This window comes from Phyllostomus discolor, chromosome 13 (genome assembly GCF_004126475.2).
Source record: "Phyllostomus discolor isolate MPI-MPIP mPhyDis1 chromosome 13, mPhyDis1.pri.v3, whole genome shotgun sequence".
Taxonomy (NCBI): Eukaryota; Metazoa; Chordata; class Mammalia; order Chiroptera; family Phyllostomidae; genus Phyllostomus; species Phyllostomus discolor.
In genome coordinates this window covers 53,841,260-53,864,035 of record NC_040915.2, presented here as the reverse complement: position 1 = coordinate 53,864,035, position 22,776 = coordinate 53,841,260, and the positions used below count along the sequence as shown (strand labels likewise).

At 55.3% G+C, this 22,776-nt stretch overlaps 1 protein-coding gene across 1 annotated transcript in view; it reads right to left on the bottom strand.

The window, feature by feature from the left end:
- Window positions 1-22,776, bottom strand: part of MYO18B (myosin XVIIIB) — a 225,302-nt gene that overhangs the window by 178,043 nt on the left and 24,483 nt on the right. The window contains exons 8-12 of the mRNA XM_036013630.1: window positions 21,521-21,719; window positions 19,485-19,627; window positions 18,547-18,647; window positions 15,826-15,889; window positions 6,079-6,223 (exon numbers count right to left, since the gene is read on the bottom strand). Of these exons, the coding sequence (XP_035869523.1) occupies window positions 6,079-6,223; window positions 15,826-15,889; window positions 18,547-18,647; window positions 19,485-19,627; window positions 21,521-21,719 (652 nt within the window). The remainder of the gene's footprint in view (window positions 1-6,078; window positions 6,224-15,825; window positions 15,890-18,546; window positions 18,648-19,484; window positions 19,628-21,520; window positions 21,720-22,776) is intronic.

Here is a 22,776-nt window from a genome sequence, read left to right as displayed (position 1 = left end):
GCCACCACCCTGCACGGTGCTCAGCCCTCAGCACTTTCTGCTAAGCGGCGGGAAGAGCACTGGACTGAGGGTCCAGGGCTGGAGGCTGCTCCTGAGCCTTTCCTTCACTGGCACCGCAGTTTCGTCACACGCCCTCTGGGGGCAGCCTCGCTCCTTCGAGGCCTGGGCTCTTCCCCCACGGGATGGGCCTAAGGCCCCCCTCAGGGGCCAGTTTTAATGCCAACCATTATCTGACTACGGCTGCAGAGGGCAGGTGGGGCTATTCTCAAGTGACAGTCACGGGCGCTGAGGTCCAGGGAGGCAAAATGCCTCCTCGCACAGGTCCAGCCACCCAGCCAGGATGCGGGGGAGGCGGGATTCAAAGCCACTCTGTCGCATGCAGGGCCCCCAGCATGTCCCTCCTCCCTCGCTCCCTCCTACCCAGTGAGCTCCAGAGAGCGTCGTCTGCTGCCATTTGAAACACACAGGCGCCAGCTAATTGTTCCGAGGACCACTTTTCGCCAAAGGAAAGAACAGGAGGTGGGATGAGTGGCGGCCTGATGGCCCCTGAGGGATGGCCCGGGCCACCGGCCTCGGTTAACAGCAAACCAGCCGCCATGTCAAATCACCCGGCCCCCAGGGCCCCTCCCACTGCCTGCCCAAGGGACCCGTTCCTGCCAGCTAGCCCAGGAGACAGGAAGGCGGGGAGACAGTGCAGAGGGAGGGAGGGGCTCGGCCCTCTGCCACCCTGAGGACATTTTTCCTAAGATGCACAGGCCGGCTGTGCCCGACCTCTCCAAACAAGCCTCTTTATGAAAACCAGCTCAGCAAGGCGCCACTTGGCCAGTCCACGGGAGACAGTCCAGGGTCAAGGTTATTAGCATGGAGACTTTAGGGAGCCCCAGACAGCGCCATGCTGCCCTCTGTCCCTTGGGCAGGTGAGGCTCAGGGCAGTGCCATAACTTTGCCAGGTCACACACAGCCAACAAAAGGCCAAGCTGAGATCGGAACCCGGGACTGGCTGACTCCGAAACCCCTGTGTCCCTTCCCTGCCACATCCCAAGAGGAGCATCCCCCAGACTCGGAGGCTGCCTGGGGGGCGCCACACGACAGGGCCATCCCGGGTCCTCACAGCCAGCCAGCCAGGTGCCCAGAAAGATGGGGCCCCAAAGCCTCCTGTGATAAAGCACACCGTGTCCTGAGGGCTGAAGGCTCAGAGAGGGCATGGGAGGGGAGGCCACGGTGGCAGAGCCTGCTGGAGCTCAGGAGCCCACAGGGGCCTGACGGGACTGCGGGAGGGGCGGGGCATGACCCCCACAGGGTCACGCTGGGGCCCGTGTGACATCGGTGCTAAAGGCTCCATGGGCAGAGGCTGAACTGAGCAGTGACCACAGGGTCCCATCAGCCTGGGACCACCCCAAACGGGCTGGGCAGCCCTGAAGGGGGCAAAGAAGGACTGCTGCACTTTTGGAGCAGAGAAAAGGGAAGGAAGTTTTCAGAAGAGGAGACACTGACAGCTCTGGCTCCCCCAGTGGGGAGAAGAGGGCGATACCTGAAAGGAAAAATCCCCTCGGGGTCAGCTGCCTGGTGCCCCTCCCCTCCCCCACCTTCAGCTTGACCCTGGACACTAGGGGTGAATGCTTTACACCCCAAGAGGCAGCTGGGTGGAGGCCACTAGCCCGCTGGGTCTGGGGGCTGCTGCGCAGGGCGTGGCACCTGTGACTAATACGGGTTTTGTCTTCATTCTGGTCCCCTGGTGCACAGCTCCCAAAACCCTCGGAATCTCCGAAGTGAGAGGACAGTCTGGCTATGCTGACCAGATGAGTGGTGCAGCGCTGGGGGGCCCTGGAGAACCCCAGGATGGGGGGTTAAGACCAAGGGTGGAACTGTCAGCCTCTCTCGGAGTGGGGGAGAGATGGGCTGGAGATTGAATTAATCACCACTGGTCCATGATGTGTGTGATCAATCTCATCTATGAAATGAAACCCCCACAAATAACCCTAAGTGCTGGAGTTCGAAGAGCTTGGGGGTGGTGAGCTCACTAAGGTGCTGGAGGCGGGTACCCCGAGGCTGGGGGGCGGGCATCGAAGCTCCGCCCCTTCCCACATCCCTCGCCCTGTGCACCTCTTCCATCTGGCTATTTCTGAGTTGTCTCCATTATTATAAACCAGTAACAGTAAGTAAAGTGACTTCCTGAGTTCTGTGAGCTGTTCTAGCAAATTATCAAACTGGCAAAGGGGCTTGTGGGAAGCCCCTGGCCTTCCAGCCAGGTGGTTTAAAGGTGCAGGGGGCCCACACCTCCCACTGGTGTCTGAAAGTGGGTAGTCCTGTGGGGCAGAGCCCTGGACCTATGCACGGGGTCTGCCCTAACCCCAGGTAGTGTCAGAACTGCACTGAGTCTAGGACACTAAGTTGGTGTCTGGAGAATTAAAGAATTAGTTGGTGTCAGGAAAAAAACCCCTACACATTTGGCATCAGAAGCTTTGTAAGTAAAACCAGTTCAGTGCATTCCATGAAAACATGGCCTCACCAGACCTCTGGGAGCTGGTGGGGACAGAGGCTGCCGACAGCACACGGGGCTCAGGGACAAGAGGTCCCAGAGCATGGACAGACGCAGGTCCCAACCCCACTTCTGGCTTTGGTTGTACACTCTGGGGAGGGTGGACAAACCTCTCCGTCAGGCCTCAGTCTCCTCATCTGTCGAATGGGTATCATAACAGTTCTCACCCCTCCCGGCGGGCGGTCCGAAGGCTCTGCAGGGACATCGTCATGCCTGCAAGCACTCAGCACAGGGCCCCGGGAGAGGAGTCAGGGTCCCAGCAGGAATGACCTGAACAGCCCGCTGCAAGGTCTGGGGCAGTGGAGCAATCTCTGCAGGAAGAGCAGCCAAAGTTCCAAACCTCACCCTGAAACACACCAGCTGTGTGACCACAGGTAAACCACACACCTTCTCTGAGCCTCCGTTTTCTGATCCCCCCACCACGAGCCAAGTCCTGTGCTCCACGGGTTTTGGTCTTGACTCATTGAATCCTCACAAGCCCACAGAGTACTGTCATTAGCCCCAATCTACAGAGGAAGAAACTGAGGCTGAGAGAGGCCGCCCAGGACTCACAGCCAGCAGGCTGCGTCCCGACGCTTGCCCGTGGGGCTCTGTCCTTACTCACCTCACCGGATGATCTGCATGAATCTCATCAGCTCAAAAAGCAAAACAGAAGTACAAGTAGCTCTGAAACCATCGAAAGCTAAACCAGTATCAGTGATTATTTTTCTTATCATTGCAATAACAGTTAAAAAATCCCTGAGTCCAGTTAAAAGGCCCAAAGTCTCCCCGAAGGGTCAGATACTAGCTTTTAAAGACAGGCTCCAGCTCCCCAGACAGGGTAAGGCAGCCAGGCACACTGAGAAGAGATCATGTAATGAAAAAAAAAAAAAGCCTTGATTAATGGAGTATTTCAAAATGATCTGTTATGACACAAAGCAAAGACATTTATATATGACTTTGAAATTCTTAATAGCTGATTTTAGAGCAACCTATTATGAAATCTTCCAAAGCAGAATATACAGTGAGTAAATCATCAAGCCAGCCTCCCAGGCAGACTGACGGGCAGCTCCTCTTAAAATAATTTATACGCTGCGATGAGGGAGGCTGGGAGAAATTATTGCCATAATCATGTATTAATAAAATATTTATAAATGTGCCTTTCTCTTTTATCATTACAGGCAGCCCCAGGTACGGGTCAGGCCCCTGAGCCCGCAGCGGAGGGGACGTCCCCCGTGCCCTGGAGGAGGGTCCCAGGCTTCCGACCTCTCCGGTGGCCGGTCCCAAGGCCGGGACGGGGGTGGCGGTGGGGCTACACTAGCTTCTGTGTAGTCACAGTGGAGACAGAGAGGGCTTGAGCGTGACAAGAGGGCTCAACGGTGCCACCCATCTGCTAGTCGCTCTCCTCCGAGACCTCGCGGAGTGCTTGCAGGGAGCAAGCCTGTTAGAGCTGAGTGCAGCCCAGGGGCAAGTGGCTGGGCCCCCTTGGGACAGTCCCCTAACCCAGGCTCAGCAGCACCGTGGTACAGCTGTCTTCTGCTGGGTGGCTGCCTTGAACTAGATGCTCTTGATGACCTGCCCACCACCCCTTGCCCTGGCCACCCCACCCGTGCCCCCCATGAATGTCCCTGGCCTGTCACTGCAGGCACCTGTCTGTGCCTCTCTGCTTCCTCTGGCTGTAGGAGCATGCTCAGTGCTTGCATGGGGTGGGCTGGGGCTGCAGGAGGTCATGTCCCCGGGGAGCTACCTTCCACCAGGGAGAAGGGGGGTGCGTGGATAAATATCCCAGCTCCCCCTCCTCTAGGGTGTGTGCTTCGAGCCTCCCAGGAGCTCCCTGTGGGACTGGGCCTGTAACCTGTTCATCAGAGCAGCCAGCATCACCTGCCTTCCCTCCGCTGCCTCACTCCCCCCTCCCCTCTCCGTGCCCCCTGGAATCCCCTTCCAGATAAGCTACATGAGTCTCTGCCTCAGGGTGTCCTTTGGGGAAACCTCGCCTAGCTCAGTGTCCTTTCCTTTACCCCGTGTAACCCTCACATCAGCCCTGCTCTTAGCCTGTGGAAAGAGGGACTGAACTCAAATCTGTGAGTAAAAACAGTTCTCAAGAGCCCATGCCCTGCAGCTTACTGCACCAAACCTTCGGAGACTCAGTTTTCCATTCTGTACAATGGGTTCACCCCATCCACACTTCCCTAACCTATAGACGCCTGCGCCGAGCTCGAGACCCACACGGCTTTGCTGGCCTGAACTGTGCAGCTACAACCCCAGTCTCAGGCAGCGGCAAAGCGGGCTGATGCTTTCAAGCCTAGAAGTCTCACCTCTACAAATGAGATGAAAAACATACAAGGAAGTGCCCCGTGTCTAATCTGAATACCATGTAACTTTTGCATGTTCCCTGATACTATTCTTATTTATATAGTTTTCCAACTAACTGAAATGCAAAAACTATCGTGGTTTGCAGGATGCACCACGGTAAGCAGCAGGCAGACTTCTGCCCATAATACAAGGCACCGTAAGCCCTATAAAGGCAGGAACCACATAGCTCTGGATCCCTACTATCTTCCCAGGGCCTTCCGTGGTGCCAAAGGGAGAGCAGGAGAGACTAGATTAGGGAACTGAGGAGCCATGAATGCCAAGCCAAGGAATTTTACTGGATTTAGCAGGCAAAGGAGAGCCCCGGGAGGACCCTAAGCAGGTAAATGGCATAATAGGTTATACATGGGTTGCATGTTAGAAAGGAGGCCAGTGGCCACAATGAGGATGGACAGAAGGAAGCGAGAAGACATCAGCAACCAGGCTGCACCCAGGCTACTGCACCAGTCCAAGCAAAAACAATGGTCAGCACCCAGGTTCAAGTGACAACAGTATCAACGGAGAGGCCAGGACAGAAAAGCGATCACAGACAGTGTCTCCACGGCAGCGTGAATGATTGGGCAGGGAGGGGTGAGGGCAGAAGGGTGATGGGAAACACCTGGGAGACAAGGTTGACGTAAGGACAATCAGCAAACAGCCCATTTAAGAGGAGGGGCAGGCCCGGGAGGAAGAGGATGGCTGGGTTGTATTTAGCACGTACGGCGGGGAGCGTCTCCAAGTTGTCTAGATAGAAACTCGTCGCCTTTACTGTGTGGATGCAGCCTTCTCTCTCATGGTCTAGAGCTTCCCTGCTCCGTACAAGGAGCCACTGGCTATGCATGCCATTTAAATGTATGTTAGTTAAAATGTAATGCATGCAAGTGGAATTCCTCAGTCACACTCGCTATGTTTCAAGCGCTCAGTAGGCGCGTGCGGGCCGTGGCGTCTGCACCAGACCACACAGCTCCAGGCCACCCCCCTCCCTGCGGGAAGTTCTCCCGGACAGCCAGTGAGGCTCTGGGAGGTTTGCTCGGCAGCCCCGGCCCCGTTTCCCTCTCACTGTGCCTTGTTCCGCAGCCTCCCACCCGGCAGCCCGGACACACAGAAGATGACACACGGATGCTGTCCCGCCTCATCGAGAGAAGGGCCTTGCCAGGTGCCTGCCCGAGGAGACGGCGGGCAGCCCGGGGAGCCGGGCAGGGAGGACGTACCTTTGCAGGCCCCCGCCGCGCCGAGGTGGTAGATGGCTGCCAGCACCTGCCAAATGGCTCGCTGTTCACTCTCCGAAACGCCCAGCGTCTCCATGGCGCCCTGCAGCTGGGCGAAGGCAGCGGCCGCCCTCTGCTTGTCTTCAGGCTGAGGGCAGAGGGGGGAGGAAGAAAAGGAGGCCGTCACGGTGCAGAAAACGCAAACTCCCGACGGGAAGCCACTCTCAGCCTCGGGGGACGTGTGTGGTCACTTTACGACCACGGTAAATGACCCACAATCAAGCCGAGGAGCGTGGACAATCGTTTCTATCTGACTCTGGAGGGCAGTACGGTTTTTATTCATTCGCGTGGTCATTCGGCAGAGCCACTGAGGCCGGGCTCTGTGCCAGGCTCTGGGGATGCAAAGAGGAGCAAAACCCAGAACTTGACTTTGGGGACTTCTCAAGGTAGAAGTGGAAAGAGATTCAAGAAAAGAAAAAAAAAAAGCAAGTAAGCCTGAAAAAGGCTAAGGAGGAGGATCCAGGTGTGAGTGGGGAGCTACGGCAGGATTATCAGAGGCAGGAACATGCTACTAACCCCACCCCGGGGAGTCAACACCAAGCTGTGGCTGAAGTTCGATAGCTGAACAGGCCAGGCTGACCCCTGTCTCGTAATAAAGGTCCTGACAGGTAGAAGGAACGACAGGAACAGAGCAGATCTTTGGAGACAACAGAACAGGTGTGTTTGGGGGTGGGGCTGAAGGACGAGAGGAGAAGGGCGTGGGAAGGCCTCAGACACAACACTCAAGGGCAGGAGCTTGACTCTCCGGCCATGACTGGCAAATGCACACCCCATCTACCCTCCTGGACCTGTGGCAGACATCACTAGCTGATCCAGATCCTACGGCAAGCCAGTGAGTCCCGATTCTTCCCAGGACAGCACCCCTTGCAGCCCTGGCAGCGGGTCCCCAGTCCCGGCGATGGGAACGAGCCAAAGATTTTTCAGCAGGAGGAAAGAGAAGATGACACAATCGGATGTTTATGGGTGTAGAGTGTTGTTTTCCTTTTTTAGATTTATGATCCCAATTATGTTTGACTGAACATTAAAATTAGTCTGAAATTCCTGCACTCACACCATCTGGCCAAGGAGACTCAGCCCAGGAGCCTGCTGGGTTGAGAGGAAGGAAGTGAACGGGGAGAATTCTTTCCTCAGTAATCCACCGGCACAGAACAAGGACCTGACTTGTGCTCAGACCGAGCTTGGGTGATGAACCGTCACTGTTAAGGAGGGCTGGTCCTTGAATTCTGTGGCATCCCGTGCCCAGAGAGGGGGTGACGCTCGCCCAAGGTCACAGAGCAAATTAGTACCGGGTCTGGAATCAGGCTTTTCCTGACTCCCGGTCCAGGCCGCTTGTCTCATCCATTCAAGCCACTTCTTCTAACTGGGAAAGGGTCCTGCAAGGACCATGGACCCGTTGGGACGACGTCCAAGTAGGCAGGGACACGGAGAGATTCGCTGTGGAGGAAATATTCCCATGAACAGCAAAAGCATGTTCCACTGACCCATCATACTTCCGGGCCAGCAGAGGACCACAGATTCCCTAGCAACCAGGAGTCCAACCTAGCAACCGTAGCTGCTCCCCTGGAGCAAGCAGGGGGGAGGAAGAGGCATCCTCCCAACATGGCTATTTATGAGATTTCCAAGAGCAGAGGAAGGACTCCAAAGAACGGTGGCGACACGTTTACGACACCTCCCACTGTCCGCGCTCAGCGTTTGGCTTTAAATTACAGGCACGCTCCACCGCCTGCCACTCAGCTCGTGTGAGGCGGAGGGCGAGAAAAATTCTGCTAAAGCTAATTGGCCTCTTTCTCTCTCCCTCCCTGCCCCAAGTCTCCACTGCAACAGAAGACACGGAGGGACAAATGTATACGCTTCTAGAGCGATTAGAATCAGGAAGATGTTCACCACTCCTTAACCTTCTAGAGAGCCAGACATCTTGGATAAAAGCCAGTCCTTGCGTCAAACTCATGCAAAGAGAAATCAGTCAAATTAGAGGAATAAGTCAAGTCAGAGCCCAAATGTCTACCCATGGGAGAACACATAAACAACAGGTGGTGTAGCCAGGGTGTGTGTGGAGTACTATGCAGCAATGAAAAAGAACGAGCCCCTGATACACGCAACCACATGTGTGAGTCCCACAGACCCACTGTGAGTCAGGGATGTCTGAGACCAAAGACCCACGCATTGTGTAACCCCATCAGTGTCAGCAAAACTGATCTATGACCAGAGAGGTCAGGGTGGTGGCTCCGGGGGGGAGGGTTACCCCTGACCTGGAGGGGACTCATAGGAGCCTTTGCTGGGATGAGGAATGTTTCAGACCTCGATCTGGAGTATGGCTGCAGTTGTGTTTAAGGACACAGTCATCATCAAGTTGTACACTTAAAATTAGGGCACTTTGATACATTTTACTCTATGTCTTACTCAACTAAAAAAAAAAAATGAATGAAAAAATAGTCAATTCACAAGGTGCCCAGGATTTATCTGGCATAAAGACTCAAAGTCAACCAAAGACTTCAGTGAAAAAAAGAAGTCCAAAATGTTCTGTCACATTAAAGGTTTTCTGGGGAAGCCTTTCCCCACTGTGGCTCACGTTCCTGCCCGGCAGGCGTGGCCCTGTTCTCCTCTCTGTATGTCCTGGGGCTCCCAGCCCGGTGAGGGAGCTGATGTACCAACAACAGCACTGGGGGGCGCCCAGGGCTGGGAGATTCCAGGGAGGGGCAAGGAGCTGAATGGGAGGGTCAGAGGCTTCCTGGAAGAAGTGGCCTGTGAGGCAAACAAAAGGAGCAAGACGAGGTGGGTGCTGGGAAGGTGGGGAGGGTCTCCGAGCAAAGAGCAGGGGGCAGGGGTTGGAGTGGGGAGCATGGGGCAGTGGGTGCCGAGGACCCTGCGGATGCTCACGTGGGCCTCTCCTACAGAGTGGAGGGCAGTGGGCAACCACAGTTTGCAGCTGGGAGCTGCTTTCTGATGGAGCACATGGCCACAGAGGTCTCCCTGGAGAAGGGACCAGCTGGCATCTGGGAGTCATCTCCCCTGGTTTTAAGTGCAGTGTGGGTATAAACCAACCCCCTCCCTTCCAGAGCTGTGGTGGGCTCCCTGGTGTCTCTACAACCAACCAGCCCAGGGGGTTCCCACCCCTCCACCCCCCAGATGGAGTCAGCTATAGGAGTAACACGCTGAACACTGATTTGGTTCCATGGCAAAAGAAACATGCAAGCCTGCAGAATGGGGTGAACCTCATGGAGGCCAGGAGGAGCAGGGGGCAGGGCAGGTGTCATCCAGGGCTGGGAGCTCCGTTCCCAGTGACTCTGCCCCACGCTCAGAACTGACCAGTGCACACCGTCCCTGGGCACTGGGGAGTCCATTTAAGCAGGGAGAAGAGAAAATGTTCATTGAACACCTACTATGCTGTGCTAGGTGCCTTTGCCCTATCATATAGGTGTGGGTCTGTCTGATGGACAGGGCAAGAAACTGGGGCTCAGAGGAGGCAAAGCACTGGCCCAAGACCCCCACTCGAGAGAGGCAGAGTCACCAGCTGCCACATATTCTCCCGGGCCCCTATCCTAGGAACAGACCGAGGAGTTGGGTGATGCTGTACCCATCCCACAGGTGGAAAAGCTGAGGCTACAAGGAGGTAAGTGAGCCAAGGGGGCACAGAGGGTCAGATCCCAGAGGACAAAGTCTTCAGCCAAGACACAAAACTGAGCCCTCTCTGAGCCTGGGTATTCCTCCCAAAACACAGATGGGATAACTCTCTAGGGCCCATTCAGAGGATAAAGTACAGAAAGCTCCCAGCAGGGCCCCTGGCAGGAGCGCACGACCCCCCACCCTGTTTAGAGACCTTTCCGGGGGCTGACACCTGGGTCATAAAGAATAAATGCACCCGGGCCAGAGTCTGGAATGTAACAGCCGGAAGCCAACTGCTAGGAGGCAAGGATGACGATCACTTTAAAAAAAAGACACCCAGGCTATGTTGCAGAAAAATAAAGTTCAGAGAACAAGAAAATCATATGAAAGCTTTGTGATTTCAAATGGGCCTTGGGCCCCCCGCAGATCCCAAATAAGTTCCCTGTAAAAGCCAAGTGTGGCGGCAGGCGGTGAGGGCGTGCTGCAGGGACCAGGAGGCGCAACTGGCAGTCCAGCGCCACCCCAGAGGTCTCAGTGCTTCTGCCCTGGGCCTGCGCTCTAGCTCACTGGCCCAAGCCCCACACACCTTATGCCCCCACACCCTCATCCTCTGCTCCACGGCCACACCGTACTCTGTGCTATCCCCCCCCAACATTTACCTTGGTATCAGGTGCTCTACATAGCAGGAATGATGACCACATTGCACCTAACTTCACTCTTAGTCCAGGACCAGTTTGTTGTCACTTCTTCCAGGAAGCCTTCCCTGATATGCTTCTGCCCTGCCAGCATACCCTCAGCCTACTTAGACATCTATTCAGGCACCTATCAGTTTGGCTTGGAATGATCTTTTATGGCTACGGCAGCCCCCAGTCACCTCCAAAATACAAGCCCTTTGTGGCAGAAGCCCAGCTGAGTTCTCTCTCTGTGCCAGTACCCGGGGTCTAAGATCACTAAACATCCAGTGCGGAGTGAACATCAACGAGCTGCCAGTTCGTGTCCCCAAGCAAGAGCCACTGAGGGTAGAGCGTGTCCACCCACGGAGCCCGGCCCACGGTTCTGCCAATCCTGGGTTTGAAGGCTCTGGACTTCCAGGCGGGCTGAGGGATGACAGCCCCAAACCTTGTAATTAATCCCCTCCCCCAGGGCCGCCGCCATGCCCAGCAAGGGCCCCAGCTCCCAGGATGCAGGCAGGGCCCCCAAAGAAAGCACAGGCACATCCCAGAGTCTAGGAAATGCCTTCAAAGCCACCAGCCATCGGTCAAAGCATAATTAACGTAGCTCTGCCCTCCACAGTCGTAGAGTTCAGAAATCTGAAAAGACATGAGTTTGGCCAAGGTGTGGGGCATGCTCCTTCATTCATTCGCTCACTCAGCAAAGCACTTGGTGTGCACCTGGCTCAGTGCTGGGCCTTGGATATTAAGCCGCAAACAGGACACAGAAGACCCCCCCCAACCGTCCTCACAGACCTTAGGGCCTAGGGGAGACAGACTGTAAGTAAACAGTGCGATACGTAATGAGAGACTGTTACCAAGGAGACCATACAACAAGGTCCTACGAGGAGGCCTCTCCTGGGACAGAGGACTTCACAGCCGGAGGTGGGAACAGCTGGCCAAGAGGGTGTAGAGCCTTTTGGAAAAGGACGACGTGAGGGAAGCAGCCCAGGGAATCACTGCTCCGCGGTGAACGGTCATTAAAAATGTTGTTTGTGAGAGTTTCCGGGACGTGCAGGCCGCTCCAGGCTGCAGGGAACCTGCGGAAGGTCGCCCCCGGGGTGGCTGCTGGGGTGGCCGCTGGCGCCTGGTTTGGGCTGTGTGAGTGTGAGTGTGTTTCGGCGAGGGTTTTGTCTGTATGCTTTTTTCTGATTTTTCCATAGAAGGAATTACTAAGTTGTTTAAAAGAAATGTTTTATCCAAAAAATAAACTGGGAGAGAAAAGAGATAAAGAAAGCCAGTCAGAGAAAAAACGCTGAGAACTATGGGCTGGGCTCCCCGGGGGCCACTCCGGCCTTGCTCCTGCACCTGCTCCAATGCCGCCGTCCGGGATGATACCGAACAACAACAGTAATTCTAAAAGCTGAACTGGTGAAATTCCAGGCACGGTCCAGTACTTAATGGGCTTTACCTTGTTTCAGGCAAGGGTGACGATCACCAACCCAGTTTTACAAATGGGGAAACTGAGGCCCAGGGAAGTAAAGTCACTTTGCTCAAGGCCAGCCAGCCGAAGCGCTGGTACTGGGATTTGAACCTGGACATGGCCATGTCAGACCCCAGAGCCCACTGCTTAACCACCATCCTCAGTGAGTTTTCAGGGGATGATGGAAACAACTGTTACAGCTGCCACAGAAGCAGAACCAAGCAGAGCTGGGGGACTGGCTGACAGGGGGAGGAGCCAGGCCCAGCCAGAGACAAATGTGGGTGATAGAACCACCAGATACAATGCAGGCACCTAGTTAACTTCCAGCTCCGACAAGCAATGGGTGAACTTTTAACAGAAGTAGACCTCCACCAACTTCTTGTGCAGCAGGAGTGCTGGCCTCCCTGTACCTATCTGACTATCCTAGTCCAGGCCCAGCTCGTGCTCACCTCCTCCAGGCAGCCTTCTCTGATATGACTCCAGCCCTGCAGGCCTGCCTATGCAATACTGGAAACATACTTATGCCAAAAATTATTTTACGCCTTTCTGAAATTCAAAGTTAAGTGGTCAGCGGACATTTCCCCAGCTTTATTAAGTTTTAACAGGCGAATCAAAGTTATGTATTTCTAAGTATGCAGTGTGACGCCCTCACACACATACAGGTTGTGAAATGATGGCCACGATGAAGTTCATCAACACAACCCTCACCTCACACAGTGACCACTTTTGTGTGCGTGCCGAGGACCCGTAGGTCCTCCTCTCCCAGGCAAGTTCAAGTGCACAATAAATACAGCACTACTAACTACAGTCACCTCGATGGAAACCAGGTCAGATTTAAGAGAGTAAGTGCTGGGCACCCTGTATTTTTCTTTGCTGAATCCAGCAACTTTGGGGGCCTGTGCCCAGCAGCTCCCATCCTGGGGAGGCATTTCCTGGCTGCCAAATGCCATTACGGAGACTGTACCCAGACTGTCTGGTCCCGGAAAACTAGCCCAGCCTCGTGTGAAAAACCAGCAAATTTCCAGACTGCATTTCTGTTGTGGGAAAGGAGAGAAAACTCTCTCTCTCCGTCCCTGGCAGGCAGCAGAAAGAGAACAAAGGAACACCCTACAAATCCCCACAAATCAACTGGTCTGAAAAACCACCACCCAGAAATACAGAAAAAAAAAAAAAACTACTTCAAACGCCTCCTTGACAGGAGTCATGCTGGGCCGGCTCCTGCGTGCAGGCTGAACAAACCAGCCAGGCAAACAGGTCCGGCCGGGGGGAGCTCTCGGGGCCAGGCAGCCACCCACTCCCCCTCAAAAACCAGAGGAAAGCAAACAGCAGCCGTCTTGCTGATTCTAATGGATGCGCTTGGCCAAAGCTCATGAAGTGAAAGAGAACACCCATGCTGGGGCAGCCTTTCATCCTCTCTGCCTCCAAGGTCAAGGTCTGGGCTCCTAATTCCCCACCACCTGCCGCCAGATCCTGGGAGAGAAGGTATGAAGGAAAATATACTGCAGATTCCACCCCCCCCCCCCGCCCCAGTGAAGGGGGCATCAGGAAGGAGAAAGGTGCGCCAGCCCCCAGAATTTACAGATGGGGGGGTCGCATCGCCTCACTCTGTCCCACCCCACCCGCTGCAGCAACTCCGCTGCAGTGGTTCTCAAAGTGGGTCCCTGGGCCAGGTGCATCAGCCACACCTGAGAACTTGGGAGACATGCGTATTCTCAGGCCGACCTCGGACCTACTGAATCAGCAAGTCTGTGGGTAGTGCCCCGCAGGGACGGGGGGAGGGGAGAGACAGCTTTATTAAGGTCTAATTGACAAAGAATAAATGACTCGTCTTTAACATATACAGTCTGATAAGCTTTGCCAATGCACCTGGGAAACCATCACCACGATAAAGACAATGGACATCTCCATCCCCCCGAAGTCCCCTCTTACAGTCCTTTCTCCCCTCCACCTGCCAGCCCCCCGACCTCAGGCAACCACCGACCTCTCCTCTGGCTTCCGGAGGCCCACACACACAACCACACAGTGCTCTGTTTCCTCCGAGATCCGTCACTCAGCACAGCTACTTCCCGAGCCACCGTGTTCTCGGGTGTATCACTAGTGCTTGTGTTTCCTACTGTCTTTGTGGGTGTTTCACAGTGTGTGCATCCATTCGCTGGTTAATAGACGTTCTGGTAGTTTCCGGGTGTCGGCTGCTATCCATAAAACCGCTGTGCTTTCACGCACAAGTTTTCGGGACAGACAGACAGCGTCGCTCCTCTGCTGGGAGTGGGAGAGCGTGTCATGTGGGAGGTGGAATGTTGAACTTCTTCAAGAAACCGTTTTGCAAAATGACTGCCCTATTTTACACCGCCGCCAGGAGTCACCCCCAGTTCTCACCAGCCCTCGGTGTGGTGGACCCTGTCGAGTGCAAACAGCCTAGTGACCGTGTATTGTCCCTGTGGCTTCGGCTTGTATGTCTTTGACGCCTGGTGACAAGGAGGGTGCGTCCCTGCGCTCACCGGCCATCCGTATAGCTTTTGGGCGTGGTGTTGTGTTAAAATCTTTTGGCCATCTTTTTCACAGGGTTGTTTTATCTATAATTTCGAAAGACATTTATGCATTCTGGATTCAAAGGCTTCATCAGGTGTACGATTTGCAAATATTTTCTCCCAGTCTGTGGCTTGTATTGTCATCACAACAGGGCATTTCAAAGAACAGAAGTTCTTGATTTTGATCAAGGACAATTTCTCAGTTTGTTCTCTCACAGACTGTGCTTTGGCGTCACATCTAATAATCTTTATGTAATCCGAGGTTACAGAAATTTTTCTCCTATTTTTTCTAGAAATGTTATGGTTTTAAGTTTTGCATTTAGGTCTATGATCTTTTTTTGTTGTTGCTGTTAACTTTTATATATGATGTGAGGTTGTAGATTGAACTTCTTTTTTTTTTTTTTCTTTTGCATGAGGATATCCCAGTATCCAAGCAATGTCTCTTTCCCGGACACGGGTGTTTGGGGAAAGGCTCCGGTGTGGAAATTACCCCAGCTCCTTTACCTGGTGAACTCCTCCTCACCCTTCAAAACCCAGATCAAATGTCCCCTTGGCTAAGAAGCCTCCCCTGACTGAAGCCGAGTAGCTCTTTATATCAACTGTCCCCTGGTCACCACAGTGTCTCGGGCAACCTCTGGCACGTTCCTGCCCCACATTCCTTCATTAATTGCCGTGTCTGTCTCTCCTGCTAGAGCAAAGACTCATGGGTGAGGACCACAATCCCAGCACCTAGCACAGGCCTGCTATACATGGGGGCGGGGGGGGGGGGCGGGTAACTCAGAAAACAATCGTCAAAACATAAACAAATGAGTAAAAGCATAAACAAACAAGTGAACCAAATTTGCTTTTTTAAGCAATTGAATGCTGTCTCTCTGGTCTCAGTCACAGACCCCAGCTTCCAGGAAGCCATGTCTGACTGCACCTACCCACATTACGCATCAGTAAGATGTTTTAGGAGTGCCTGATCGATTGACTGATTAATTGATTGATTTAGGCCAAGCCCCGTGCTAAGCACTTGGTGCACATCATTTCATTTCATCCGTTTAACACCACGAGGCTGATCCAGCTACTGCCATTACTTTAGCAAAGAGGATGCAGGTGTTCAGAGAGGTGGGGTGCCGCGCCTAAGGCCACACATCTAATAACCGTCGGAGCTGGGGTTGGAGCCCTGACAGCCTGTCACCAGAGCCCACGTGCTTGCCTTTGCGTGCGCCCCCTCCTGGTTCTTTATTTGTGCGTCTCATTTCCTGACAAGCCCAGCCCCTACAAGGCACTCCGCTCTCCCCGCACAGGACCAGCCCTTGCCCATGACAAACCCCGGTGGCTGGGAAGACAAGTCACAGAGGAGATCTCTCCATCACCCTCCCATCCTGGCCCTGGGGGCACAGGCACCCACACAACCCCTCCAGGAGGACCTCCTCCTTACCTTGGACCACACGCCCATGCCGAAGGAGCTGCTGTCTGCCATCTGGTGCAGGTACAGCTCTGTCCTAAAAGCAGGGAAGGGACCAGAAGTAAGGGAGGGGAGGTGCTCACCATGGATGAGCGGGGCAGGTGGTCCTCATGGTGCAGGGGTCTGCACAAAGCTCCAGGAGGTCCCAGTGTCTGCCTCCCACCCCGACCCCACCCCTCGAATATTCCTCACTCACTGCCCTCACTCGGCCCCTCCTAAGTGCTAGGAAGCCCTGGAAAACAAAGAGTTACGAGCTTAAACTATGGCAGTAGGCTCTGGCTCCAGGTCTCCTGCTAGCTGGGCATGTGAACTGGCTCAGGGATACTTTCAGAAGACGGGTCAGCTCAGCCCTGGTCAGCTCAGCCCTCGCCATATGCTGAATTCTGAGATTAGGCACAGTAACCCCACCCGACAGGTGTGACTAGTGTTCCCCTGATACAGGTGACAAAGGAGGGGCACTCAGAGTGGACACCCTGCCCACATGGCTAGCAACAGAGAGCTATCCTGCCACCCAGGCCCTCCCCTGGCCTCTGCCATCACGCTGGGAAGTGGCATGATGCTTAAGGCCCCTTCTGGTTCCTTAAGAGGGCGGCCTGAAGGTGGGCTGCCCCACCCCCAGACCTGAAGAATGCAAGCAAAGTGGGAGGTGGAGCCATGGCCAGGGCCCCCCACCTCTTTCCAGGCACATGCCACTCACAGATGCATCATGGAGCCCAGCCTTGGAACTCCAAAACTGTCCATGGGGGCTCATTTTTGTCCTGGGAAATGGAGCTCATACCAGTCCCCAGCCAGCTTCTCCAGGCCTGGGTCCTTTAGTGCCTTCTCCACTAGGTCTCGGCCGGCCCCCCACCCCAGCCTCTGTCTCACACCCTGGATGGACCCTTGTCAGAAAGACTTTGAGTCCAACCCCAGCCCTACCAGCTAGCAGGTAAGATAGTTCTCTCTTTAACTCACCCGTAAATAGGCATTCCACCACTTGCCTCACGGGGTTAAATGAGATATTATATATAAACTCCCACGCCAGCCTGGCACAGAGCAGGTGCTCTGCATTTGTTTCCCTTGCACTTGACCTGATCCGTGTTCCATTAGTTGGAAGTTCACCTTGACAAATAATGAAGGAGCATCTATCCAGTGCCAAGCCCTGTGCTGGTGCGGGGGAGGCAGAGGGGAGTAAGGCAGGGCACCTGCTTGAAAGAGCTCATGTCGATCTGGTGAGGAAGGGAGGCGGCACACCCCAGTGACGAACCAGAATAGTAGGCAGGAGAAACCGGGGGAGCAGGAATCGGGCAACACTACTCTAAAGAAGGGATCCAGAGCAGGGTTTTGAAGGATGAATAGGAGTTTGCCACAGGAACCCATGGGAGAAGGGGAGGATATTTGTGGAAGTAGAAGCCAGTTTTTGTCCTTTGGAAGCTTCACTGTGGATGAGGGAACAACCCAGCAGCGACAGAGGCAAAACAGGGAGATGGCCTGGGGTGGGGTGTCACTAGAGAGCCCCCCAGTGTGGCCCCAGCCTCCTGAAGGGCCTGAGTTGTTCCAGGCACTTTTCTCCACCCTCCCAGGGCCTCTGAAACTCCTCTGGGGCAGCCCCATCTCTCAGACACAGCTTTGTCCTGGCTCCCAAGGATGTTGGTCTCGCCCGGGTCAGGCCCTCCAACTCACAGCTCCCTGGGCCGGGCCAGGCCGGGCACAGAGGCCTGGGATCCTCTGCCGGCAGCAGCCAGCCCTGTCCTGCCCATGTGCATTGCATGGGGAGCCCCTTCCGGGCAATCTCGCCAGGCCCAGAACTGCGCTCCGTGCACGGGTACAGAATTGACAACCCCAACTCAGGGTCGCCGGGGAGATGGGCCTGCCCTTCCGTGTCCTGAGAGACGAGGAAATGGCGGCCCCGGAGCTGAAACCTCTCACCTGAAGCCACGAGCTGCAGAAGAGGGTTCAAACTCCATGGGCAGAGTTTACTTATATATCCTACTTTCCCATGTTGCACCCCTACTAAGCGCCACACACAGTGCCTGCTACCTTGACATGGGACCTGGTTCAAATGCCCACAGGCTGGCACTAGTAGGCACCCATTTTGCAGAAAGGGAAACTGAGGTTCCGAGAGGACCACACGGGGCAGAGTCCGGGTGTAAACACATATCCCTCAGACTCTAAAGTCAGACCTTTGCAGAACATACCTGTCAGGACCTGAAGGGGGGGAGGGGTCCCCCAGTACGCCCTCCAAGATGAGTCCCACCTGGCCGCCCTGTGGGCTGTTCCACCCAGTACCCCGCCCTGCTCGAGGGTTTTACCCACTTCAGACAAACCCTCAAGTGTACTCAAGGCCCCCACAAATTCAGAAACTTCTAGAATACATGGGGTCTGCTCTGCCTGCCCTCCCATGCTGCCGTCGGCCCTGTACTGACATGCCAGCACTACATTAGACGGCCCCACCCCCTCCCAGCGTTTATAAAGAGCTATCTGTGGACTAAATCACTTAATCCTGTAAGGTCAGCCAAGGCCTTATTTCCACGTTACAGTGGAGGGGGCGGAAACAAGGTTCAGAGTGGGTGACACGAGTAGCCCAGGCCGCCCAGCCTGGGAGCGGGGCTGCTGCCTCTCAGCTCCGGGCAGAGCTCAGGCTGGGCCCTGGACAGGGGGTGGCGCCCTTTGAATGACTGTCCCGGGCTGTCCCTGTCTGTCCCACCCCCTCACCTGAGATCCGGGTCCAGTCCTGCCAGCATCTGGGAGAAGACCTCGAAGTTGCCTTCCCCTTCCGGCTGCCGTGCCACGCGGCTCTTCTCCAAAAGCATCGTCTGCGAGGGGAGGGGGCGGGCACTGGATCAGCGCTGGGCTGCCTCGGCCTCATGCCTGGTGCCCAGCTACCCGGAGGCCCCGATCGGGTGCCTCACCCCGGCCCACCCTTTGAGGATACATCTGGGGTCCAAACTCTGAGGGACACTTTCCTACCAAAACTCATCAGCCCCTCGCCTCGCTATTTCAGAGTCCACCGGGGGTCTCCACTAAAGCAACAGACTCATTCCAACGAAGGGGTCCGAGGGGAGGAGCCGTGAGGACCTGGAGCCGCCCTCCGACACATTCTTGTGCCACGGAGGCCTTCACTAAGCCACGTGGCCGTGAGTGGTGGGGCTTCTGGGTCAGGGTGGGGTGAGTTTTCCTCGAGTCTGCATACCATCCCCGCTGCACATACGAACGACGTTTCTGACCGCCTGAGCCTGTGCTCTGTTCAAACAGAATGCTGGAGGGGCGGGGGGTGGGGGACAGGGCGATTCGGGGGCGGGAGCCGGCAGGCACATGTTGGCCACACACCGCCCGCCACGAAGGCTGGCGAGCGACTATCTCATTTCAGCTTGTGCTTCTGAGACCCGACTAATGAGTGGCTGGATTATATATTATTCATGAATACTTCATCTCCGTGACATTCTCCGGTGCAAACTGGCCGGCTTGCTCTAGGAGGGGACTTTCTGGGCCTCGGAGTGAGGTGGGGAGGAGCTGGCAGAGGCTGGGGGAACTGGGACCATGTAGACACCTCCTGGAGTCCCAGGAGGCTTCAGCTCTGCTCAGCTGCCCAGCGGGGCTGGGAATCCTGCAGCCCTGAGGGAGACCCTTTCCCTTCCCCCCAGAGGCCTCACCTGGAGCTGAGCAGCTGTGACGCGGCCTGTGGCACTGAAGTCCAGTGACATCAGCATGGTGAATCGGGTGGCACTGCGGCTGTGGCCAGTGGACACGGAGCCAAAGGCCCGGAGGACAGTGAAGGTGGCTCGAATCTTCTCCACTGTGGGGGCATGGGGCAGAACGTCACCTACGGCCTGGGTGCTGCCACCCCCCCTTGTCACAGGGCCACCTTCTTCCTGGGCCCCAGGCCCAAGAGGGCTCCTTGCCACCTTCTCAACTCAACCCCAAACCACACACATTTCAATGTCAGCCACATCCTGGCTGCAAGCAGCGGTGCAGGGAGACCAAGGCTTAATCATGAAGGGATTACAGGATCTGGGTGACAGGGGCTGCCCTGAGGCCCCCTGGGCCTGATGAAGCCTGGGAGGGTGGCAGGGCACTGGAATCCTCAGACCTGCTCTCAGGGAGCCCCCCACCACCACCACAGCAGGCTCAAAAAGCCCTGCAGCCTTCCCACAATTATTCATTGAGAACCTACTATGCATCAGGTGTTGGGGTAGGCTCCTGGATACAGCCTAGCCTGACTCCCACCCTCAGACACACTCACTCACAGCAGCACTACATTTTGGGAAAGCAAAGACTGGCACCTCTCCCTGCTGTATCCCCAGCTCCCACCATGCGCCGGGTGCAAAGCAGGTGACCAGCAGAGCCCTGGACTAGCCCCAGTGGAACAGCAGCAGCACACAGCAGTTCAGCAGGTGTGAATAGGCTCCACCCTTTGCTAGTCACATGACTCGGAGCAAATTAATTAACCTCCCTGTGGCTCCGTTACCCCATCTGTAACACTGGGAATGGGAATATGATAGTGCCCACCCCACGCAGTTGTCATGAGGACTGGAAGATTTAATGAAGCCAAGTGCTTAGAACGAGTGGGCTCCAAATGCGGTGTTGTTAGTATCATATTTATTACAGCTGGAAAAGCAACATTCGAGCACATGTATTCTCGGCAGGGAGAAGGAGTATCGCCCCCGAGGGAGCAGAAATTGCTTCTGGGATGGCGGGAATTTCACCTTCTTATGTGCAGAGCTCAGACATACATGTATAAACAGATCGTGGTATGTCTATGGCATTAAAATTTTATGTTGGGAAGATGACTCGGGGGTGAAGTGTTGAAAAAGACTCCCTGAAGGAGCCAAAGGAAAAACTAAAATTAAAAACCCACAGAGCACAGTGGCCCAGGGGTTACAGCTCCCGAGCCAGACTCTGCCTGGGACGCAGTGGCGGTGCGGCCTCGGGCGAGCCCATCAGTTTCTCTGAGCCTTAACGTCCCCGTCTGCAAAATTTAAATCAATAGTAGGTACCCTATAGAGCTGTTCTAAGCAATGAATAAGTTTGGATCCTTGGAATAAGGCCTGACACCCACACCCTCTGCCGGTGTAGACGGCCATCATTGCTAGCACTGTAATTATTAGTGCGAGGTGGCACTCTGTAAGGCCAAGTTCAGACGTCATTCCCCGGGCAGCCCCTTTCCCCTCTCCACGCCCCTGCCAGCTCTCCCGCAGGCAGTGCCTTTGGGCAGAGCACTCCCGCTGGGTGCGCAGGAGCAGCTCAGTGGCCCTCCGGTTGTCCGCTCCTCCAGCACAGCGGCCACGCCCTCCGTCTCTAGTGGCAGGTCCTCTGTATGGCTGCATGGGCCGTGCACTGCACAAGGGCCTCACATCACAGGGGCACAGCATCAGCGCTGCAGCGTCATAGGTTTGTGCACTTAGTAGGACGGTTTTCTAGAGCATGGCAGTGGAACATTCCCTTCTAACAATGTCAACAAATGATGGTTGCTCCGTTCGTGGCTGGGACATCTTGAGGAAGAACCTTTCTCTAATTTGCACAGAGGCATCCAGTGGACTGGGGTGGCCCTGCCCAGCAGCCAGCCTGGGGTCTGCGGACATGCTGAGTGAAGGCGAGGTGAGTGGCTATGAGGAGGAGCAGCCCAGCACCCTCTCCAGCTCTTCCTCTCCCCACAACGCTACTACATGTCACCTGGAGACCACCGTACCTGAGACACTGCCATCCACACTGCCTGCCATCCCCACCAGGTGCTCCAGGACCTGCTCGCAGCAGGTGGTCTTCCCAGCGCCGCTTCGGCCCAGGGCCACGATGCTCTGGTCTCTCCGCTGGCTTAGCAGCGCCCAGTATGCCCGCTGGGCCAGAGAGGTGACGTGGGCAGGCAGGCCATCCCGGCGGCCCCTGAGCACCTGCAGGAACATGCCAGGCATCAGCCTTCCCACCCCAGCTGTGCCCAGGGAGCACCCCAAGACAGTGCCCACTCCAGCCTCGAGTCCACATGCGTGTCCACCCACCCCACTCCACCCTTGTCAGAGAGGTCTCGCATCTTCCGGGGAAGAGCCCAGCCTAAGCAGCTGGTCCTGTGCTTGGTGCACTGTGACCACCTGGGCAGCCAGGGGCCTGACTCTGATCCTGGGTCTCCCCTTCAGCTCCTGGGAGACTTGACCTAGAGCTTCATTAGCTCCTGGGGCTCATCTCACTCACTACTCAAATTATTGGATAGCACCCGCCTGGAATGAAGCAGCTGGATTCAATGGCACAATCGATTAGTGATGCCTGCCACAGAAACAGAATGGGACACGGGGGCGCGTGTGCTATGGACTTGCCATAACACCTTCAGGTAACACTTGAAGTCCCTTTCACTTCATTCATTCATTCATTCATCCACTTATTCATTATTCACTCAATGAGGAAAAAAATTGTTGAGTGTCTACTAGGCAGCAGACACGGTCCCAGGCACTGGGGGCGCACACAAAAATAAAAGGCGTCTCTGCCAACCGTGAGCAGACACCATCATACACCTGCAGAACAGCTTAAAACTGGAGTTCTCCCGCAGTGCTGGCGGGATGCCGAGTCACACGGTCAGTCTGGGAAACTGGCCGTTCCCCACGCAGAGAGACGCGCACACATCACAGAACCCTGCAGTCCCACGCCCAGGGATTCACCCAAGAGAAACTAATATTTAGGTTCGCAAAGGAAACTCTGTGTCACTGATTTTACTGAAAATATATTCAAGATCTCCAGAAACAACCCACATGTCTTCAGCTAGTGAACCTGGGTAACCAGCCATCCTGGTCTCAGCATTCCCACGTCCTGTCCTGGCCCCGTGTATCATTTGGTTAAAGCATCATTCTGATACGCCAAGGTTGTAGGTTCGATCCCCGGTGAGGGCACGTGCAAGAAGAAACCAGTGAATGCATAAACAAGTGGAACAACAAGTCAATGTTTCTCTTCCTCTCTCTCAAA